The sequence below is a fragment of the Phoxinus phoxinus genome, assembly GCF_949152265.1.
Source record: "Phoxinus phoxinus genome assembly, chromosome: 17".
NCBI lineage: Eukaryota > Metazoa > Chordata > Actinopteri > Cypriniformes > Leuciscidae > Phoxinus > Phoxinus phoxinus.
The window spans coordinates 17,295,884-17,314,333 of record NC_136892.1 but is presented as its reverse complement, the minus strand read 5'-3'; the positions used below and the strand labels follow the sequence as shown (position 1 = coordinate 17,314,333).

The 18,450-nt window shown below is 37.3% G+C and overlaps 2 protein-coding genes across 2 annotated transcripts; one reads left to right on the top strand and one right to left on the bottom strand.

Annotated features, from left to right (window-relative positions):
- Positions 1-132: 132 nt before the first annotated feature.
- mettl27 (methyltransferase like 27) lies at positions 133-4,791 on the bottom strand. Its single transcript, XM_079587043.1, has 6 exons — positions 4,689-4,791; positions 3,542-3,663; positions 3,337-3,465; positions 3,094-3,229; positions 2,589-2,681; positions 133-1,041 (listed from the first exon to the last, which is right to left on the bottom strand). Exons 1-6 carry the CDS (start codon positions 4,702-4,704, stop codon positions 836-838), a joined length of 702 nt encoding a protein of 233 aa, XP_079443169.1. The 5' UTR covers positions 4,705-4,791; the 3' UTR covers positions 133-835.
- nf2b (NF2, moesin-ezrin-radixin like (MERLIN) tumor suppressor b) lies at positions 4,058-18,291 on the top strand. The gene is made up of 17 exons (XM_079587042.1): positions 4,058-4,356; positions 5,283-5,389; positions 5,469-5,594; positions 5,702-5,824; positions 5,977-6,060; positions 6,149-6,217; positions 6,308-6,390; positions 6,472-6,547; positions 9,959-10,096; positions 10,178-10,252; positions 10,324-10,437; positions 11,140-11,262; positions 11,503-11,720; positions 12,283-12,385; positions 12,476-12,615; positions 12,697-12,847; positions 16,475-18,291. The coding sequence occupies exons 2-17, from the start codon at positions 5,300-5,302 to the stop codon at positions 16,520-16,522; spliced, it is 1,761 nt and encodes a 586-aa protein (XP_079443168.1). The 5' UTR covers positions 4,058-4,356; positions 5,283-5,299; the 3' UTR covers positions 16,523-18,291.
- The last annotated feature ends 159 nt before the right edge of the window (positions 18,292-18,450 follow it).

The window sequence follows — 18,450 nt, the reverse complement described above, 5'->3', positions numbered from 1 at the left end:
AGTTGAATTAGCTGTTACAAGTTATGAAGTATAAAGTCAGCACTTCCTGAATGCCTTCATGCCTTGTCAAAACACTGTGAATTAAGACAGTTCTAAACTTTTCTAGTAAGCAAGCTAATAAATAAACAGTGGAATTGTGTAATCTGTTTATTTGCTTACACATGTACATTTATTTCTGTCTGTGCTTGAAATATTGTCTTAATGACAAAAAATCAAATGTATTTTAATGGTCTCTGTTAGGTATTGATATATACACATATATAATAATGCAAATTCAACATCATAACACCCAAAAATCATGACATTGGATTTCAACAACAACCTTTTAAACTGGAATGTGTCCTGTAAAATATTCGTATTCGTATTATGAACTCAAAAATCTAAACCAAACATTGTTTGTGTGTTTTATTTGTCACACGGCACCAACGGAAGTGGGAGCTTCAAAAGTCTAGCGGTCGGAGTATCGAGGAGTGGCAAACTGAAAGGTTAGATGTAACTGGGGAATGGTAGATTTGTAACGATACACCTCAGACATTTTCTCACGAAATCCTTTAGCTTCATAGACTTTACTTGAACAAAAATCTTAAAGTGACTGCACTGTGTACAAGTTCCAGGTGAAATAATTTAGTGCCAAAACACATAGATGGATCATGTTTTGACATTTCTCTTCGTTCCAGGTGCTTCTCTAGGGAACAAAAGTACTTTTCAAACAAGTGATACTATAATTTATGAAAAAATGCTACCACCTGCTGGTGGAATAAGAATTCTGTAGAATAGCTGTGTGTGTGGATTACTGTGCAGATTTGGTCCAGCACTGGGTTGCCCTTGTGTGATCCTAAAAACGTTTCTGATACAGATAAATGGCACCTGGAATGTACCCGCTGTCCTGTTCTGAAACAGCTCTCTCCCATTCCTCCACCTCAACAACAGTCACACGGCTCCATTTCTGCTCTTCCTCAAGTGCTTTGATCATTTTCTCCAGCTCAGCCTTGTACTCCCGGTTATCAGCGTTCCCTCTAGTAGTCATGCACACATAGCCGCCTGTTACACAGCATGATGGAGTTTAGGAAGAATCTCTGAAATGTACACGTTCTATATGCAAACAAAATCTACAACAATGACAACACATTAAACCATTATACTGAATTAGACCAACTTAAAACACTTAATTAAAGTTCCTTAAAGGGATAGTTCACCAAAAATGAAAATTAGCTGTTAATTTACTCGCCCTCAAGCCATGCAAGATGTAGGTGACTTTTTTCTTCAGTAGAACAGTAAAGAAGATTTGTAGCTGAAACCGTGGTCCTCTGTGATTCATATTACAGAAGTCAATGGGTGCCGTCACTTTAAGAGTAAAAACAAAACAAAATGAATACCCGCCACTCCTGACGATACATTGGGATCTTAAGAAGAGAAACGATCAGTGTATGCAAGAAACTGAACATTATCTACAACATTTTTACATGTAAACCACAGCCTCGGCAAATGGTTCTGAGCGCAAACGGTCCTGGAGCGTGAGCTTCCTGTCGCATAATGACGTATGCACAGTAGCTCAAATGTTGGAACTCTGTACAAATAACATTTTTGAGATTGAGATTGAGATTGAGATTGCGCAAGCGAATGTAATCTTAAAGGCACGATAGATGATTTTTTCCAGAAACATTATTGTTATGCTGGTTGAACGTCTCTGATCACATCCTGATAGCAATCATTAAGTTAAGTGGTCTAAAGTATTTATATGTGTATATATATATATATATATATCGTCTGTGGAAGGTGTAGGACCATAAAATGTTTGACCAATCATTGCCCTTGTTCCAATGTCCTACCTGCCATTATTATTAAATGCTTTGAGACATGAGGTAATTTAACGCCGTCTCTCGTGACGTTTTTGTTTGCTCCCTGCTGTACAAGTTCATGAGTTTTGGAGGTGTGGTTTTTGAGACGCTCTGAAGGGAGGGTGGGATCTTATGATTTCAAAGGTATCCGAGCCGAAAATTGCCTACTCTACCTTTAATCTTTTATATACGTTTCGGCATCCAGGAAAAGCACAAGTACTGTATGTACCATTTTGATGAACAATACAACATACGTGTCTTCCCTCTCTGTTGTAAACAAACACAGCATCAGCTCACATGTGCATTTGCTCCCATGTCATTATGCGACACGAAGCTTGCGATCCAGACCGCCATAAACACGCTCAGGACCGTTTGCCGAGGCTGTGGATTACATGTAAAAATGTTGTAGATAATGTTCAGTTTCTTGCATAGACCTATTGTTTCGCTTATTAAAAATTCAATGTATCATCAGGAGCCACGGGTATTAATTTTGTTTTGACTGCATATGTTTCTTTGAATTTCAAAGTGCATTATATGAATCACAAAGAACCACGGTTTCAGCTAAAAAAATCTTCTTTACTGTTCTACAGAAGAAAAAAAGTCACCTTAATCTTGGATGGCCTGAGGGTGAGTAAAATTAACAGTAAATATTAATTTGTGGGTGAACGATCCCTTTAATAACAACAACACTAAACATGCATTTAACTACATGCATGTATTGGTGTTATTAATGTGAAATGCACAAGTTACCTGGTTTTGTAGCATCCCATAGCTCTCTGATGACTGTCAAAGGCACCTGCCCAACGCTTAGAGCTCCAACAATTATAACAATATCATATGTTTCTGAGAAAAAGGAGAGAATCAAGTCCAAAATGCAACAGTGCTGATCCATTTAAATATCAATATCATTATCAACAAAAGACTCAAGCATGTTTTATGATTCAGATGATTAGTTATAACAGCTAAAACTTGGGAAATCAAAATGTGGATTCTTTATGTGCAGATTGTCCTATAGATTAAACCAGCAGTATATTGAGCAGAATAATGTTAACAATTTAAGTTCTGGTTACATTACATTAATATATATTAATGTGTAGGCTAATGTTGTTGTTGTTGTTTTTTTGTTGTTTTTTACAAAAGTCTGAAACATTACCACACATTCTATATTACCAATGAGGAAATAGAAATTAATCAGTTATATTTAGACAGTAAAAGCCCAAAACATTAAAGTTCACAGTGTGGTATGGTTCATTACCAGCTTCAACTGAAATTTCATCGTGACCAAGCAGGCACTGCTTAAGTTGCTGATAAAGTCCAGTTTTCTTTGCCAACTCCAGCATCGTCAAAGATCCATCTACTCCAACAAAGTGATGGAACCCCATTTTCTTTAACTTTTCTCAAACAAATGGAATTAAGAAAACAAATGTCATCACTTTTTGCATTAGCAAGTTTATCACATTCTCTTGTGCCCAGCAGCATTAGAAGAAGCAATGCTTACATGTGCAGAGACCAGGCCTGTTCCACAGGCCACATCCAGGACAGTGGCCTTCTCTCGGTCACCTGTGAAAAATGAGCTCACACACTCAGCCGCTAACAAAGGGGCACGGTAATCCAGCAGCGCTACATCCTGAGAAAGCAACATTATTACAGATGAAATTGTTTTAGAAAAAGTACTAGGAAAATGACTGCTGCCTTAAGTTTACCTGCTCATAGTTCTCAGCCCAGGTATCATAGAAGCCAACCTTATCCTGGGCCCCTGTGTTTTTATGAGCCGACAGAATCACATTCCTCACATCAGAAAAGGTCCGACTGGTGTTCGCCATTCCTTTAGGGAAAATTACACAGATTCAGGACTCTTTAGGGCAATTTCTAAGGAGAGAATATTTTGACATCTTTACAAGGCAAGAGATAGGCTACTATAAAAAATTCATGTGACATTTATATAAAGGTTAAAATTACATTTGGATAAAATCTTCTAAAATGCATAATTGTAATGTAATTTTAGTAATACATATTGGCCTACCAATTTACGCAAACTGAGATTCTGACACAATATTTGATCATAATACGTACAAATGATATTTCTTAATAAACCAACTTAATGAACTAAAAAAATTTAAAACCTCAGTTCTCATTTAAATGCAGTTTATTTATTTGAGAGAGTGGGCAGAAATCAAATCACTAGTAGTACAAACTCTTTAAACTGTTATTCTATAGGTACCGGTAGAGGGCGGGAAAGAGAATCAACAACAAAGTGCTGCTAAGTGCTGCTAACTCCCTATCCAACGCATTCTACTCAAGAAAACATCAGATTTATATTCCACAACCGCCCAGCCTATGGTTCAATAAGAAAATGGGCGATTTTTAAGAGTTTTATACACTTTCCGACTCGTTTATATTGATTTCCATGTACGTTAGGGGAACGAACCAAATACGGTTTGCATTGTTGTGGTTTAGCGGAGAGACTGGAAACTCCAAGCCGTGGATTGGGCCTGTTTCAACACACAACCTATTCAAGGTAACGTTAACTGATTGTTATTTAGCTGGTTTCATTCCCAAATCTTTAAAAATGTTCGCAAATCATTTCTGCAACGTTACCGTTTAAAGTGCTATTGCGCAGCTCCACAAGGAGAAGAGTAACGTTACTTTTTATGTCATGATTTAAGAAGAAACTCAAGCTCTGTGAAGTCGTATTCTTCATGCTAGCTGGCTATAACATAGCAGACTGTGTAAAATCTGACTCAAAAAGGGCGAAGACTAATCACATTTACCGTGAAAATGAATAGAAATAGTTAATCTAACGTTACTATTGTATGTAAACAGACAACTTATTGCGTGTTAGCGACTTACCTGCGGTCTCATGCATCTGCTAGGCTATGTGAAAGTAACTTAGCACTGCACTCATGATAGTGCATGCAATACGTTAATTACCGGTAATAATAAGTGTGTATGTATGTATGTATGTATGTATGTATGTATGTATATGTTATGTTATGTTATATATGTAACGTTATGTATTTTTTTCTAACCAAAATTTGTCTTAAAGATGATTCTCGACTACGTTACGAAAAATAACCGAATGATTTAATATACTGTTGTGTTTTACTTTATGCAATTTGTGTGTAAACATGGCCATACATGGGCAACTTAGCCCCGTTCTATACAATGTATCTATGCATTGTATCTAATTTTGCATATTAATGTCTTCTTGGGGCTAACGTTACATGTAATGTAAAAAAGAAGTGTAACGTTTTTAATGGGAGTTCTAACTTGGCAACATTTTCATATTTCTTAGGAACATATTGATATAATTGATTTATCTATTTACTTGTTGTGTCTCCCCAAAATGCCTGATAAACATGCTGTAAGGCCTTGTCTATGACTGGGTCTCAGGGGGATATATTTTTTACTTGACTATTTTACAGTTTATCTTTATTTTTGCAGGTGCTTAAGAAGTCACAATGTCGATTTTGGGTCTAAAAAAGAAGCAACCAAAGACTTTTAAAGTCAAAGTCAGCACTATGGATGCTGAAATGGAGTTCAGTTGTGAGGTAAAAATATTGAACATGCATACCTATGTTTTTAATTATGTGGTCTGTATTACCATTTTGTTACCATACCGTTTTATAGGTCAAATGGAAAGGGAAAGATTTGTTTGACCTGGTGTGCCGGACCATCGGTCTGAGGGAAACGTGGTTTTTTGGCCTTCGATACACTGTGAAAGACACTTATGCCTGGCTGAAGCCTGATAAACGGGTGAGATGTGGTGGAAGAGCAGTGTGAACAAGTTCTGAGAATAATGTAGTTCTTACAGTAATATAGAAATACCCTGATGAGTTTGTTGGATTTTTAAATCCATTTAGGTTCTGGATCAAGAAGTTCCAAAGGACTCTCCGATAACATTTCATTTTCTTGCCAAATTCTTCCCTGAGAAAGTTGAGGATGAGCTTGTTCAGGAAATTACTCAGCACCTCTTCTTCTTACAAGTATGTGGGAGTTGTTCTTGTGAATTGAGCATGATTTCTCTCCTTTTCTGCTACAAAATCCTCTTTTGGTGTTTTGCAATAATTAATCTTGTTCTCTTTGAGCAAAGTTCTTCTAGAGTTAAAATGAAGTATCTTTTTGTTTCTTTACAAAGGTCAAAAAGCAAATACTAGATGAGGAGATTTTTTGCTCTCCAGAAGCCTCTGTTCTTTTGGCGTCATATGCTGTGCAAGCCAAGGTAGGTCTCCATATCAGTGTTTAATGCAAAAATGCATATAAGTATATAGTGTTTATTAAATATTTCCTGTTTGTCTTTTTGTCTGTAGTATGGGGACTACGATCCAAACTTTCACAAGCCAGGTTTCTTAGCTCAAGATGAACTCTTGCCTAAAAGAGTGAGTAAAGGCTGTACTACTTGAGTATTAACCAACGTTTGCATTCATTAAAATTACTTGTGTATTTGATTTCTGTGTTTTATTTTCCAGGTGCTGATGCAGTATCAGATGACACCTGACATGTGGGAAGAGAAGATAACCGCCTGGTATGCTGAACACAGAAGCATCACAAGGTAAGACCGTGCATATCCTGTTGCGTCCATGTAAACTCTTTTCAACATGAAAGACACGCTACATTTTTTTTGTTTTTGTAGGGACGAGGCTGAGATGGAATATCTAAAAATAGCGCAGGATCTAGAGATGTATGGAGTTAGCTACTTTTCTATTACAGTAAGTCTATTTTTTTCCCTTTATTAAAAGATCTCTCCGTTTGTACACTGCTTGGAAGAGAGCTGATCTCTCACTAACTGAATGTTCAGTGGTGCACACTACATTTGTGATTTAGAAAATTAATGCTTCTCAAAAGACTTTGAGATCACTTGGAAGGAACAATTTCTTCTTGGTATATTTTTGTAGATATTGTGTGTACCGGTAGCAGTGTTGTAATGTAACGGAGTACAAATACTTCGTTACTGTACTTAAGTAGAAATGTCACGTATCTGTACTTTACTTCGCTATTTAAATTTATGTCAACTTTTACTTCACTACATTTCCTAGATAAAATGTATACTTTTACTCCGCTACATTTCCACTAAGCATCTTCGTTACTCGTTACTACAAAATAAAATCAGAAGAAATGTGGGTTTGAGGTTTGGCGAATCACTGCTCCTAGATTGCATTGCGCACACTCTATTTCAGCGTCAAGCTTGTTTGTTGCCATGGAAGCGCGAGCCGCGGCCGCGCGCGAATCCCAAGGCGACGCTTCACGAGATAAGATGCAAGTGGCTAAACTAAACCGCTGATTTACAATAGAAGTTTTAAATGACCGACATAAATAATCAGTTTGCAAAGCTCATCTTCGGGAAGGGGAGATGTACAGGTAAAGATAAAGAGACTGAGAGAAGAAGAACGAGAGATGGAGATGAGAGAGGGGAGCAGGTAGAGCAATAGCCTTTTGCATACTGTGCCCAGAATGAGAATAACTTTATTACAATGGATTCCTATTTAACACAGATATACATATGTTTTTTGCCAATGACAGTGGAAAAATAATATGCCCCCGAACCCCCTAGCAAGATCACTTTTGGGACCTCTGTATTTATAAAACCCCGTATACGGCTATTGCACTGAATATAAAATTATATTTTTGAAAAATAAAATGAATTATAAGGCTGTACAGAACAGTGCACTATTGCAGACTGATTTTTTCTTAGTAGAGCAGCAGCTAACTTAAGGTACATGCAGTGGGAGATAAACGATAACACAAGTACAGTAGGCTACAGGCTACAAAACACAAACAACAGCAGGTTGTACCAGTTAATAGTATGCCTAGTATAAGAAATCCACAATAAAGTTCACAAACAAAGTTAACCGCTTGCTTTAATAAAAAAAAAAAAAACTTTTTACTTTTACTTAAAGTCCCTGTAAAGTCAAAATTAAGTATGTGTTCTGAGTTTGTCATATCACAGAAAAATGTGTTATTAGCCACCCAGCCAAATTTGAATGATAAAAAAAGCCGGCAAGTACATAAAATAAGCTATTAAAATCTTGAAAAAATGAGCAGTGGTCTCTGCTCTCAAACGCTGGGGGCGTGTCCGCCGGCTGCGCTGAAACCTGTCTGACTGACATCCAACTTCTCGAGTGACTTTATGCATGAAAGACTCGGTCTCTTTTGTGGTCGGAAGGGACTGCTTTGTGAACAGATAGTTTAAATTACTTGGCTAAGAAATCATATTGATCATATAAATAAACAAAACAATCACGTTAGAGTGTTGCAGTATTTATTAGCCTACTTACTGTGGACTACCTACTATAATTATAACATAAGCACACAAGGCAGCCTACCCTCATTGGTGGGCACGCACTGCCGAGGATGGCACCAGGTGTCGGCGCGACGCGAGGATGACGGCCGAGACGGGAGATAGTCGGTTCGGCCACATTCACCAGTAACAGCGGATTATCAGAGCATCCCAGTTGTCTCCGACGAAAGTTTATAAAACTATCCCGTGTAAAATGATCACTACAGAGGCGGGTTTTGGTGGTGATCCTCGGCTCTCCATCAAGGTGGCTCTTCACAAAATTAATCCACCTCTTCTTGATGTGATCGTTTTTAGGAAATGTTGGACACCGATCTGTTTCGTACATGATCGCATCAAGGTAGTACGCATTTCCGTGACGAAGGCATAGCTAACTAGCAAACTGTAGGCTGTAGTAATAATAGTACTAACAGTAACTTAACTCGCGATTGAGCGCCAAACTGATGCGTATGTGCTCTGTTTTGTTAGAGAGCGGCCAGGCTCAGGGGCTCCAGTGCGTCATCAAGTAGGGGCGTGTCCAGGAGCTCAGGGGCTCCAGTGCGTCATCGAGCCCCCGTTTTAGCCCCGCCCAAAAAATCCGGAAAATAGCAATGGTGAAAAACTGTTTAACGGTCTAACTCCACAATTCAGTACTTCGCAGTTCACAGTCTTTGTAATATGTTTTAGCAATACATTTCTAACATTTATAATGTGTTTAGAATTTTTTTTTAGAATTGCCTTTACAGGGACTTTAAAATACTTAAGTACATTAAATATCAGAAAATTACTTTTCATACTTAAGTACAAAATAAATCAGATACTTTAAGACTTTTACTTAAGTAATATTCTAAAAGGTAACTTTTACTTCTACCAAAGTCTTTTTCTAGTACCATACTTGTACTTTTACTCAAGTATTGCTTTCTAGTACTTTATACAACACTGACCGGTAGTTAGTTACCACTAAAGTTAAGATGATGTACAGTTAAAGGAATAGTTCACTTAAAAATGAAAATTATCCCATATTTACTCACGCTCAAGCCATTCCTATGTGTATATGACTTTCTTCTTTCAGCCGAACACAATCCGAGTTATATTAAATGCTATCTTCTCTCGTACATTGTTAGTGTGCAAAGGTGCCTTTCAGAATGCGATCACAAATTTGGGAGGTGCTTAAGGTTAAGCGCAATAAGCTGTGAAAAAAAACTCAATGCGGTGCTCGCACTGACGGACACACTGCTGAAGCGCGCACAGAGAAAGCAGCGTCTCTCAGCATGCGATCGCGAATTTGAATCTCTTTACAAATATGGATACACGGAGAGTCGGAGACACACAAATATGTCAAAATGCCCACCGTGTGGAGTATTCATGTAAACAGATGATTATATCTCATGTGAAAGTAAAGAGTTAGGTGTGGATGTGTATCAGTACTTTGGATCTGCGCATTCAGTCTTAAATTTACAGTAGCCTAATAAACCTGCTGATCTCTGTGCCATTAATGTTAATCAAACAAAAGGGGAAATAACTTACTGCTCCTGAAAACATTTTTTTTTTAATTCATAGTGAAGACTGTGCAGTATTTTATTTTTTTAATTATGTTTATTCAATTTCTGTACTATTTCTAACTACATGTTAAATAAACCTATTGTACCTGAAAAACCTAAATAGTTTAATTAAAATTTTCGTTTGAATTGACAAAGCTGGGAAGAGCCAGGATAGTATTTAATATAACTCCGAAAGAAGAAAAGCATATACACCTAGGATGGCTTGACGGAGGGTAAATCATGGGATCATTTTCAGTTTTGGGTGAACTATTCCTTTAAATCTCTGCTACTTTGGTGTTACACAGCAAAATAAGAGGGACACAGAGCTGCTTCTTGGAGTTGATGCTCAGGGTCTTCACATCTACTGTCCCAACAGCAAGCTCAGCCCCAACAAATCCTTCCCATGGAGTGGAATCCGAAACATCTCGTACAGCGAGAAGGAGGTTGGGAGAGCCAAAAACATAAATTAAAATCCAAAATTGGGACAAAATTATTGTTCAAACATATCTTATGTCTCTTCTCAGTTTACTATCAAACCATTGGACAAGAAAAAGGAAGTTTTTAAATTCTACTCGTCTCAGCTTAGAGTTAACAAACTGGTGAGTTGCTTTTATGAGTGTTTCTGTAATAGCCTATCAAAAAAGTTGCTCATGTCATTTGCATATATTAGATATTACAGTTGTGTATTGGGAACCACGACCTGTTCATGAGGAGGAGGAAGGTGGATTCCATAGAGGTGCAACAGATGAAGGCTCAGGCCAAAGAGGAGAAGGCCAGGAAAAAGGTCTGTCATTTTACTTCCGTTCATCAGTTTAATTTTTATTATCATTAAACTTCTTCATTGACGATAGAATTGTGTGGTATTGCATTTCTTATGAATCTTTATTCATTTAATTTAATTTCGAAGATTCATTAAATATAATGAACATTACAGCTATAAACATTAAAACAACAAAGGCTTAATAAACTAACTTATGCAATGCATGTTTAGCTTCAGTATGGGCAGGAAAAGTACATTACCGTTCAAAAGTTTGGGGTCAGGAAGATTTTTGTTTTTTAAAGCAAATACTTTTGTTCAGTAAGGGTGCATCTAATTAATCAAAACTTTGTTCATCAAAGAATCCTGACATTTTTTTATATTTTCCGCAAAAATATTAAGCAGCACAACCCTTTTAAACTAATAATAATAAGAGATGTTTCTTGAGCTCCAAACCAGCATATTATAATTATTTCTGAAGGATCATGTGACACTGAAGACTGGAGTAATGATGCTGAAAATTAAGCTTTCACCAGAATAAATGACATTAAAATTTTAATAAATAAAAAAATCTTGCAGACACCAAACTTTTGAATGATAGCGTACATGAATTAAACAGTAAAAAAATGCATTTGTGTCTTTTTTAATCTATATTAAAATGTTTGCCTCGTCCCGTATTATCTTGTGCCAGATCTCTGCCATTGGCTTATTATGTGTGTGTATATTTAGGTTGAGCGTCAGATTCTTGCGCGGGAGAAGCAGATGAGGGAGGAAGCGGAGCGGGCGAAAGAAGAGATGGAGCGTCGTCTGTTCCAGCTACAGGACGAGGCTCGAATGGCCAATGAAGCTCTAGTGAGGGTTTTGCTAAGCTTGAAATTGATTGATGTCAAATAGTTTACTCTCTTTTCCCTGCCAGCTTGTAATATATTTCCTCAGAGCCCCAGCAGTATAAAAGTATGTGGTCCAGATGTAAATTTGAGATGAACTGCAGAGCTATTAAGGTGTAAACATTGTCCTGGACTCCAATTAGAATTCTATTCATGCTCTGAGCTTGATCCCATAAGCCTCTCTTATTGGTGTCCCTCAATGCAGCTGCGCTCCGAGGAGACGGCCGACCTTCTGGCGGAGAAAGCCCAGATCGCAGAGGAGGAGGCCAAACTACTGGCCCACAAAGCAGCTGAGGCAGAACATGACAGGCAGAGGCTGGAGGTCACAGCCCTTAAAACCAAAGAAGAGAAGAGGCTGATGGAGCAGAAGATGAGAGAAGCAGAACAACTGGCGGTTAAGCTTGTTGAGCAATCAGAGAGGAGGTGGGCCATTACAGTTGTCAGTCGTTGATACCAGTACCAGTGAAATTTCATCATTCTGGATACTTATTTCACAGCAACAATTTAATTCACACTTTAATTCAAGTTGAATATTAATATAAAAATTAACGGTAGCACTTTATTTTAAAGTCCTTTTCCCGATGTACATACTATGTATTTATTATAGTAATTACAATAACTAGGTAATAACTAGGTACTAACCCTGAACCTGCGCATAAACCTAACCATAACCCATGTAATTATCTGATATTACTCAGTACTTTCTTAGGTAAGTACACATAAGTGCAAACAATGGTTTCAGTTATTCTCTCTTAATTAACAGTTTCAAATGTTTTATTAATTATTCAAGTAATGAAGACCATTTATATTTAAGTTGCTCTCGATTTTTCTTCATTAAAAAAGTTAAGAAATAATAAAAATGCTCAGTTATTATACTCAAATATTTGACCTCTCTGTGCCATGAATGACCAATCAGAATCCAGTTTCACAGAGAGCCTTTTAACTAAATAAGTTTAATTTCTTGTCTTGTTTTTGTGGCGTTCAGACTGAAGGAGGCAGACCACCTGAAACAGGATCTGAATGAAGCTAAAGACTCAGAACGGAGGGCAAAGCAGAAACTCGTGGAAATCACCAAAACAACATATCCTGTAATGATGCTACGACGTGTATCAAAAGTATTCTGCTGTTTATTTTCCACATAATGCTTTTAAAACATGTCATTTGTGTCATGTGCTCAGTTAATAGCAGCATACTCTAGCCCTCCTCCACCCACTGGGCCAGAGAATCCAGATTTGGCTCTAGATATGGGCGGCTCCATCCGCATGGACTTCAAAGACTCGGATATGAAGAGACTTTCGATGGAGATCGAGAGAGAAAGGTACACACTTTTATCATGTTATGTTGGAAAAACGATTGAAAAACGAAGGTGGATTCAAGCTGCTGTCTCCTTGTGTGTCAGGCTAGAGTACATGGAGAAGAGCAAACATCTTCAAGACCAGCTGAAGGAGCTCAAATCAGAGATTGAATCCCTTAAGCTGGAAGAGCAGCAACAGGCTGGAATCTACAACCTCAGGAGTTACGCAGAACCTCCTTATCTTCCCCACAGCAATGTAAGAAACACTCACGCATACTGGTATTCATTGGAAATAATTAGTTGGAAAATAGGCAGTGTTATGTAATATATTAAAGGGGTGGTTTACTGCTTTTTTTCTTTGCATGATTGTATTTATGGGGTGCAATATAACATGTCTTCGTTTTTTTTTTTTTTTTTTAAGCCTTATTTTTCATAAATTTCACCTTTATTGTAAGCTGATTTCTCCTCTGTCATTTGAACGACCGGTTGACTTCCTGATTCTATGAAACCACTCCCTCAGAAACAGGCAATGGGCTCAGATTGGTTAGTTGGGCCGGTGCGTTGTAATTGGCTAAAGTGCGCAGTGCACGTTGTCCGGAAACTTCACGCCCATCACCTTTACGGGCGAAAGTTGCATGTGCTCCGGTCAAATGTAAATAATGGTTTCTATACTGCCGTACAGTTTGAGCCAGAATCAGACCCAGAAAGCGGCAATAAAGAGAGTCAAGCAGAACCTCCCCAAACACGGCTCTTACTAAACGTTTCTGAATGGTACATTTTTTTTATTATTATTATTCTATTCTACAATTATTATATCATAATTTCGATACGCTGTTACTTGAAAATGCCACTGCTGAAACTTGTTAGCTTTTGAGATACGGGTTTCTCCTGATTAAACATTTAATATAACTGAATAAATGACGGAGTAATACCGCAGCTGAAGTTTGCTGTTGCGATTACATTTATTTTATTTTTTTTACTTTATACACGTTTGTCTTGCACACAAAATAGCATCAAACTAACTGGCTACATAAACAAACAGCTTTGGCATTGGTTTACGTACTTCATCAAATCGAAAAATTACTTCATAAAGTATACATGGAAAATACATTTACAAAATTAGTACATAATTACAAATTGCAGGTTCAAAATGTTTGTACGCGTTTGTCATAGACACACGAAATAGCATAATTAAGTGGCTATAACGCGAGCGCTGGCATTTGTTTACATCCCTGATAAAACTAAAACTACGTCTGAAATTATACATGCAAAGTTAAAATTATTAAGTCTTACTTACAGGTTGTGGCCCAACAACGGCTGCCTCTGGGTTTAAAGTTGGAACTGCTTCATGTTTTAGAAACAGTTTCTTGTTTAATCCGGCATTGAATTCGTGGAGATTCTGGAAGCTGTCTTCCGTAAAATGCGCAGCACAGAGAGCTACGATTGTAATTTTCAGGAACATAATAAAACAGAAATTGTAGCCATTGTTGACGAACTACAGCGTCCATAGGAAGCCCGAACACCGAAGACATGACAGCTGGGTGAAAATAACACACTTTCGACGGCATGGCTACAGCTCTCCACTATAATTCTTCCTCTTCCACAACGCCGCAGAAATATGGCCACGCCCCATTTTTTGCATATTCCGGAGGGAGGGTTGATGTAAATGTATGGGTTAGCTACGTATAAAACCCGGGAAGTATCTCGTTGTAGTCCCATTCGAGTCGTTTTTGTAGGCATTAAACTTCCTGATTTTTAAAAGACAATATATCTGCTCACGTTGAACTTTCAGCGCAGCAACTTTGCAGATACTGTTCATGCACCAACAGCAACATTACACACTATTTAAAATGAAAAAAGTGAAATCGCAATCAACCACCCCTTTAAACATAAACTAGCTAAACAGTTCAAAAAAATTTCAACAAACGCATATTAAATTGAACAAAAGTGACAGTAAAGACTTAAACAATGTTACAAAATGTTACATATCTATTTCCAATAAATGCTGTACTTTTGAACTTTGTTCTATTCCTCAAACAATCCTGAAAAGTAAATATTAAGCATCACAGCTGTTTTCAACATTGATGATAATAAGAAATGTTACGTGAGCACCAAATCAGCATGTGATGCGATCTGGGAAAACCCATCACATGGTGAAATTTTACCTATTACATTTTTGATGCCATATTAAAGCTGGCTTCAAGTCCTTTCCAGCTCTGTTTTTATTTCTTTCATCGTTTGTCGGTAACAAAATGTATGGTTATCTGAAGTCGGCTGATCGCTTTGATTTTCAGGAATGCAATTTTGAGAAAAACAGGTTTAATGAACTGTCATGTCCTGCTAGCGCAGGGGTAGGGAACGTCAGTCCTGGAGAGCCACAGCCCTGCAGAGTTTAGCTCCAACCCTGAAAAACACTCACCTGATTGTAGCCTTAATGATCCAAAATACATTGATTAGCTGGTTCAGGTGTGTTTGATTAGGGTTGGAACTAAACTCTGCAGGGCTGTGGCTCTCCAGGACCGACGTTCCCTACCCCTGTGCTAGCGGGACGATTGGCGCTCTTTTTTTTTTTTTATTGCTTTTTTTTTTCACAGCACATATTTTAGTAATCATCATAAAGTAGGTACCATTCGAAAACTTACAAACCTCAAATTCATCATGTGAAAACCGTAAATTCCTCCCTCAGATATCAGACCGATATATTTATATATTTATTCGATATATTTTAAATAAGTGGCAAGAAGAGTGGAATATGTGCAAGAATAATAGGTTGTATGAAACTCATCCGGAAATTACTTACAGACTTTTTATCAATTTTAAAACTAGACTTGATCAAGTGGTCTACACCAGATGTCGTATGGGTCACACAAGTTTGACCCATGCTTTTTTGCTTAAAGGTGAAGAGCCAACTTGATGCATGTTTTGTAAAATTCCTTTATCTGTCAAACATATTTTATTAGATTGTCCTGGAGTTAATACAAGCAGAAGGCTCTTTTATGAAGTTAATTCACTTAAGGACATATTTAATGAGATTATGCCTGAAAAGGTTTTGGATTTTTTTTATCATATGTTAATTTAAAAAAAATCTTGTATAATGACTTGCTGTTTTTGTTTGTTTTGTTTTTATTGTATTATATGATATTTGTATTTTTGTAATTGAATTTTTGCCATGAAAATAGCTTTGAATGCTGACATGGCATTAAATAAAAAAATGTGAATCTGAATCTGTGAAAACCGTTTTGAAAGTGGACGATTGAGAGATCTTTCAAAGATCGCAAGATCTTTTAAGCGAGCAGCTACTTCAGACTCCGTTGGTCTCTTGTATCTCACGATAACGTTGGATACATTTTTTTACAAACTTGCGTGCCGTTGTAGTTTACACCGGACTGGCGGGAAATGCGCATTGATATACCTTTATTCTAGAGTTATGTTATGTAGTTTATTTTGATAGGTGAACTGTCTTTGTAGTGTTAAGAGAAGGAGAGCAATTGCCGATTTTTTTTCTTTTTTTTTTTCTTTTTTTTTTTCACCTCCGCCTTGAGTGTTCTTAAAGAGAAAGACAATCTTTTCAGCTTGCCACTATATAAATCGCTATTTTTTTATATTTAGCCAAGATATATTCAGAGATGATAGACAAGATGTTATAGAATAATAATTGAATGAAAACCCAATTTTTACTAAATTCAACCTATATTTAGACTGAAAACATACCAGCGCCACATCCGACGGGTTTTCCCAGATCGCATCACATATTATAATGATTTCTGAAGGATCATGTGATTGGAGTCTTGAGATCATGACTGCTCTCCCCAATTATTTTCATGAAATAGTTTGCATTCCCCAAAACAATGCAACAATGTTCTTATTCTGACGTCTGTTGCAGAGAAATTCAGCCTACATGGCTCAGATGGCCTTCTACGAGGAAGTGTGAAAGAACAATCCAGCCTCTGTTTCAGGAGCAGGAAGGATCTGGAGGAACCGTTTGCAGCTCTCACTGAAGCATGCATGTACACCAAACCTCATATAGTGTGCTTCTAAAATTAATATATTTCTTTCTTGTTTTTGAGTCAGCCAGTTTGGCTTTGTGTACACCTCGAGTTGTGTTTTACTAATACCACACACTGTTTGGCTCTTTCAAGCACATGAAACTGTGTTTGTTTGTTCACATGCCAAAAATATGTGCCAGAAATGCAAGGTATTAAGGGATATTTCAGATACAGATAGTGCCTTGAGAATGATTAAATAATGAAATTATGAACATAAGCATGTAATAAGGTTGTAATGCCTCCAGAAATACAAGGGCTTAAAAAGCATTACTATTACATTATCTTTCTATTCTTTTCCTATGGGATGCCTCATCAGTTTAACACTAGGTGCCTTTTACACATGCCACAGATAGTGGCTTTAACTACAATATCAGTTAATTTCAATAGATTTGTAAGTAATTGCATGTTTGAACCTTGGATTGTGCTCTTTTTGTGTGTGTGTGTGTGTGTTTGAATATTTGGATGATTTATATTTTCCAGTACACTCCAGTGCCTTTTGAAAAGGCTTGCACTACTCATTGGGCTGGATGATTCTCTACCCATGCACTCTTTCTCACGTTATGGGTTATACGGTCATATAACTTGCTTGGTGAGCGTGTCAGCTGTAACTACTCATATCATATTCAGGAACAGAGGTAGATTAATGGCCTCTTTGTTTAGAAATGTGCTGTGCTCATCCATTTTGGCAGGAGACTCGCACTCTGAGTGTTTTTTTGAATCTGTGACAGTTTTTGATATAGTGATACACGGTCAGATTTATTGGTTTATCTACCGTTTTCTGTTCCTAAATCAACTGAAACTTGGATTTAGTGTTATGGTTGTGAGCCATGTTGAGATTTCAGCACATTTACATCTGAGTAACATTTCAGATCTGTTTTTTTCCCCCTTCAAATGTTATGAGGATTTGTTTTGAGAATGCCAAAATGTCCTTTGTTTCAAAATTCCGTGTATGCAATTACACAGGACACATTTTGCACTCATTTTTTGAATGTTTTGAATGCTCTTGAGTATAAAGACAGTGAATTTGTTGCAGAAATGTTGGTTTGAGACAAATTAATCTGTGCGCTCGTATATAAAGGGATGAGTTATGATAGTGGAGTTTTTAGGTTGTAATGCCTCATTATGTTACAGCTGATTGTATATTTATCAGCATGATATTTTTGCATCAATAAGAGACCAGCAAAATACATGCATTAAAATGGATTATGGAGCAATATCTTTTGTAAATACACTACATTGTGTTGCTAAGTCGTAGTTAAATAGTGGAAGACATTCCTGTTAACGTCAGCATGACCGTGCTCTAGCTTGAGATGTCTTAAGAGAGAGTGACTTCACAAGGCAATTGTTCATGTTTTAATGAATGCCACTAAGTGCCCGGTTTATCTTTTTGATTTTGATGTTTCTGTTTGTCTTTATCCAGCTGCACCACATAAAGAATTTGTTTTTGGCATGAATTTCACAATGTCACAATCAACATGGATGGCTTTGACTTCCTTTCAGAGCTCAAGCTGCTTTTAATGATGTGTGCCATGGATTCAGACAGATTGTCCATATGAATTGGATGTACAGCAAGCTCATGTGCAGTGAATTGTAAACTGATGTACAAATAAACTGCAAATATGCATTTAAGAGTTTTAAGGGGTGCTGGAACCTTATTGTGTTTGTACTGATTTTCTTCTTTTTTCTGACCGCCAAACTCGGCAGGATGGTCCAAATTGTGCGCCGCCACACAGTCGCAAAGAAAGACACATCTGTGTGGTGCTATAATTAGGCAATTTGCTCTTTGGTTTGGAACCCTGGTATCCTACAGGCC

Excerpts from the sequence above, each read along its gene's own strand:
- mettl27 (XM_079587043.1), bottom strand. Across the intron at positions 2,682-3,093 it reads TGAAATTTCAGTTGAAGCTG|AAACATATGATATTGTTATA; the intron begins GTAATGAACCAT and ends CCTTTTTCTCAG. Across the intron at positions 1,042-2,588 it reads ATGGGATGCTACAAAACCAG|GCGGCTATGTGTGCATGACT; the intron begins GTAACTTGTGCA and ends GCTGTGTAACAG.
- nf2b (XM_079587042.1), top strand. The coding sequence starts at position 5,300 with ATGTCGATTTTGGGTCTAAAAAAGAAGCAACCAAAGACTTTTAAAGTC. Across the intron at positions 5,595-5,701 it reads GGCTGAAGCCTGATAAACGG|GTTCTGGATCAAGAAGTTCC; the intron begins GTGAGATGTGGT and ends AAATCCATTTAG. Across the intron at positions 11,721-12,282 it reads GTTGAGCAATCAGAGAGGAG|ACTGAAGGAGGCAGACCACC; the intron begins GTGGGCCATTAC and ends TGTGGCGTTCAG.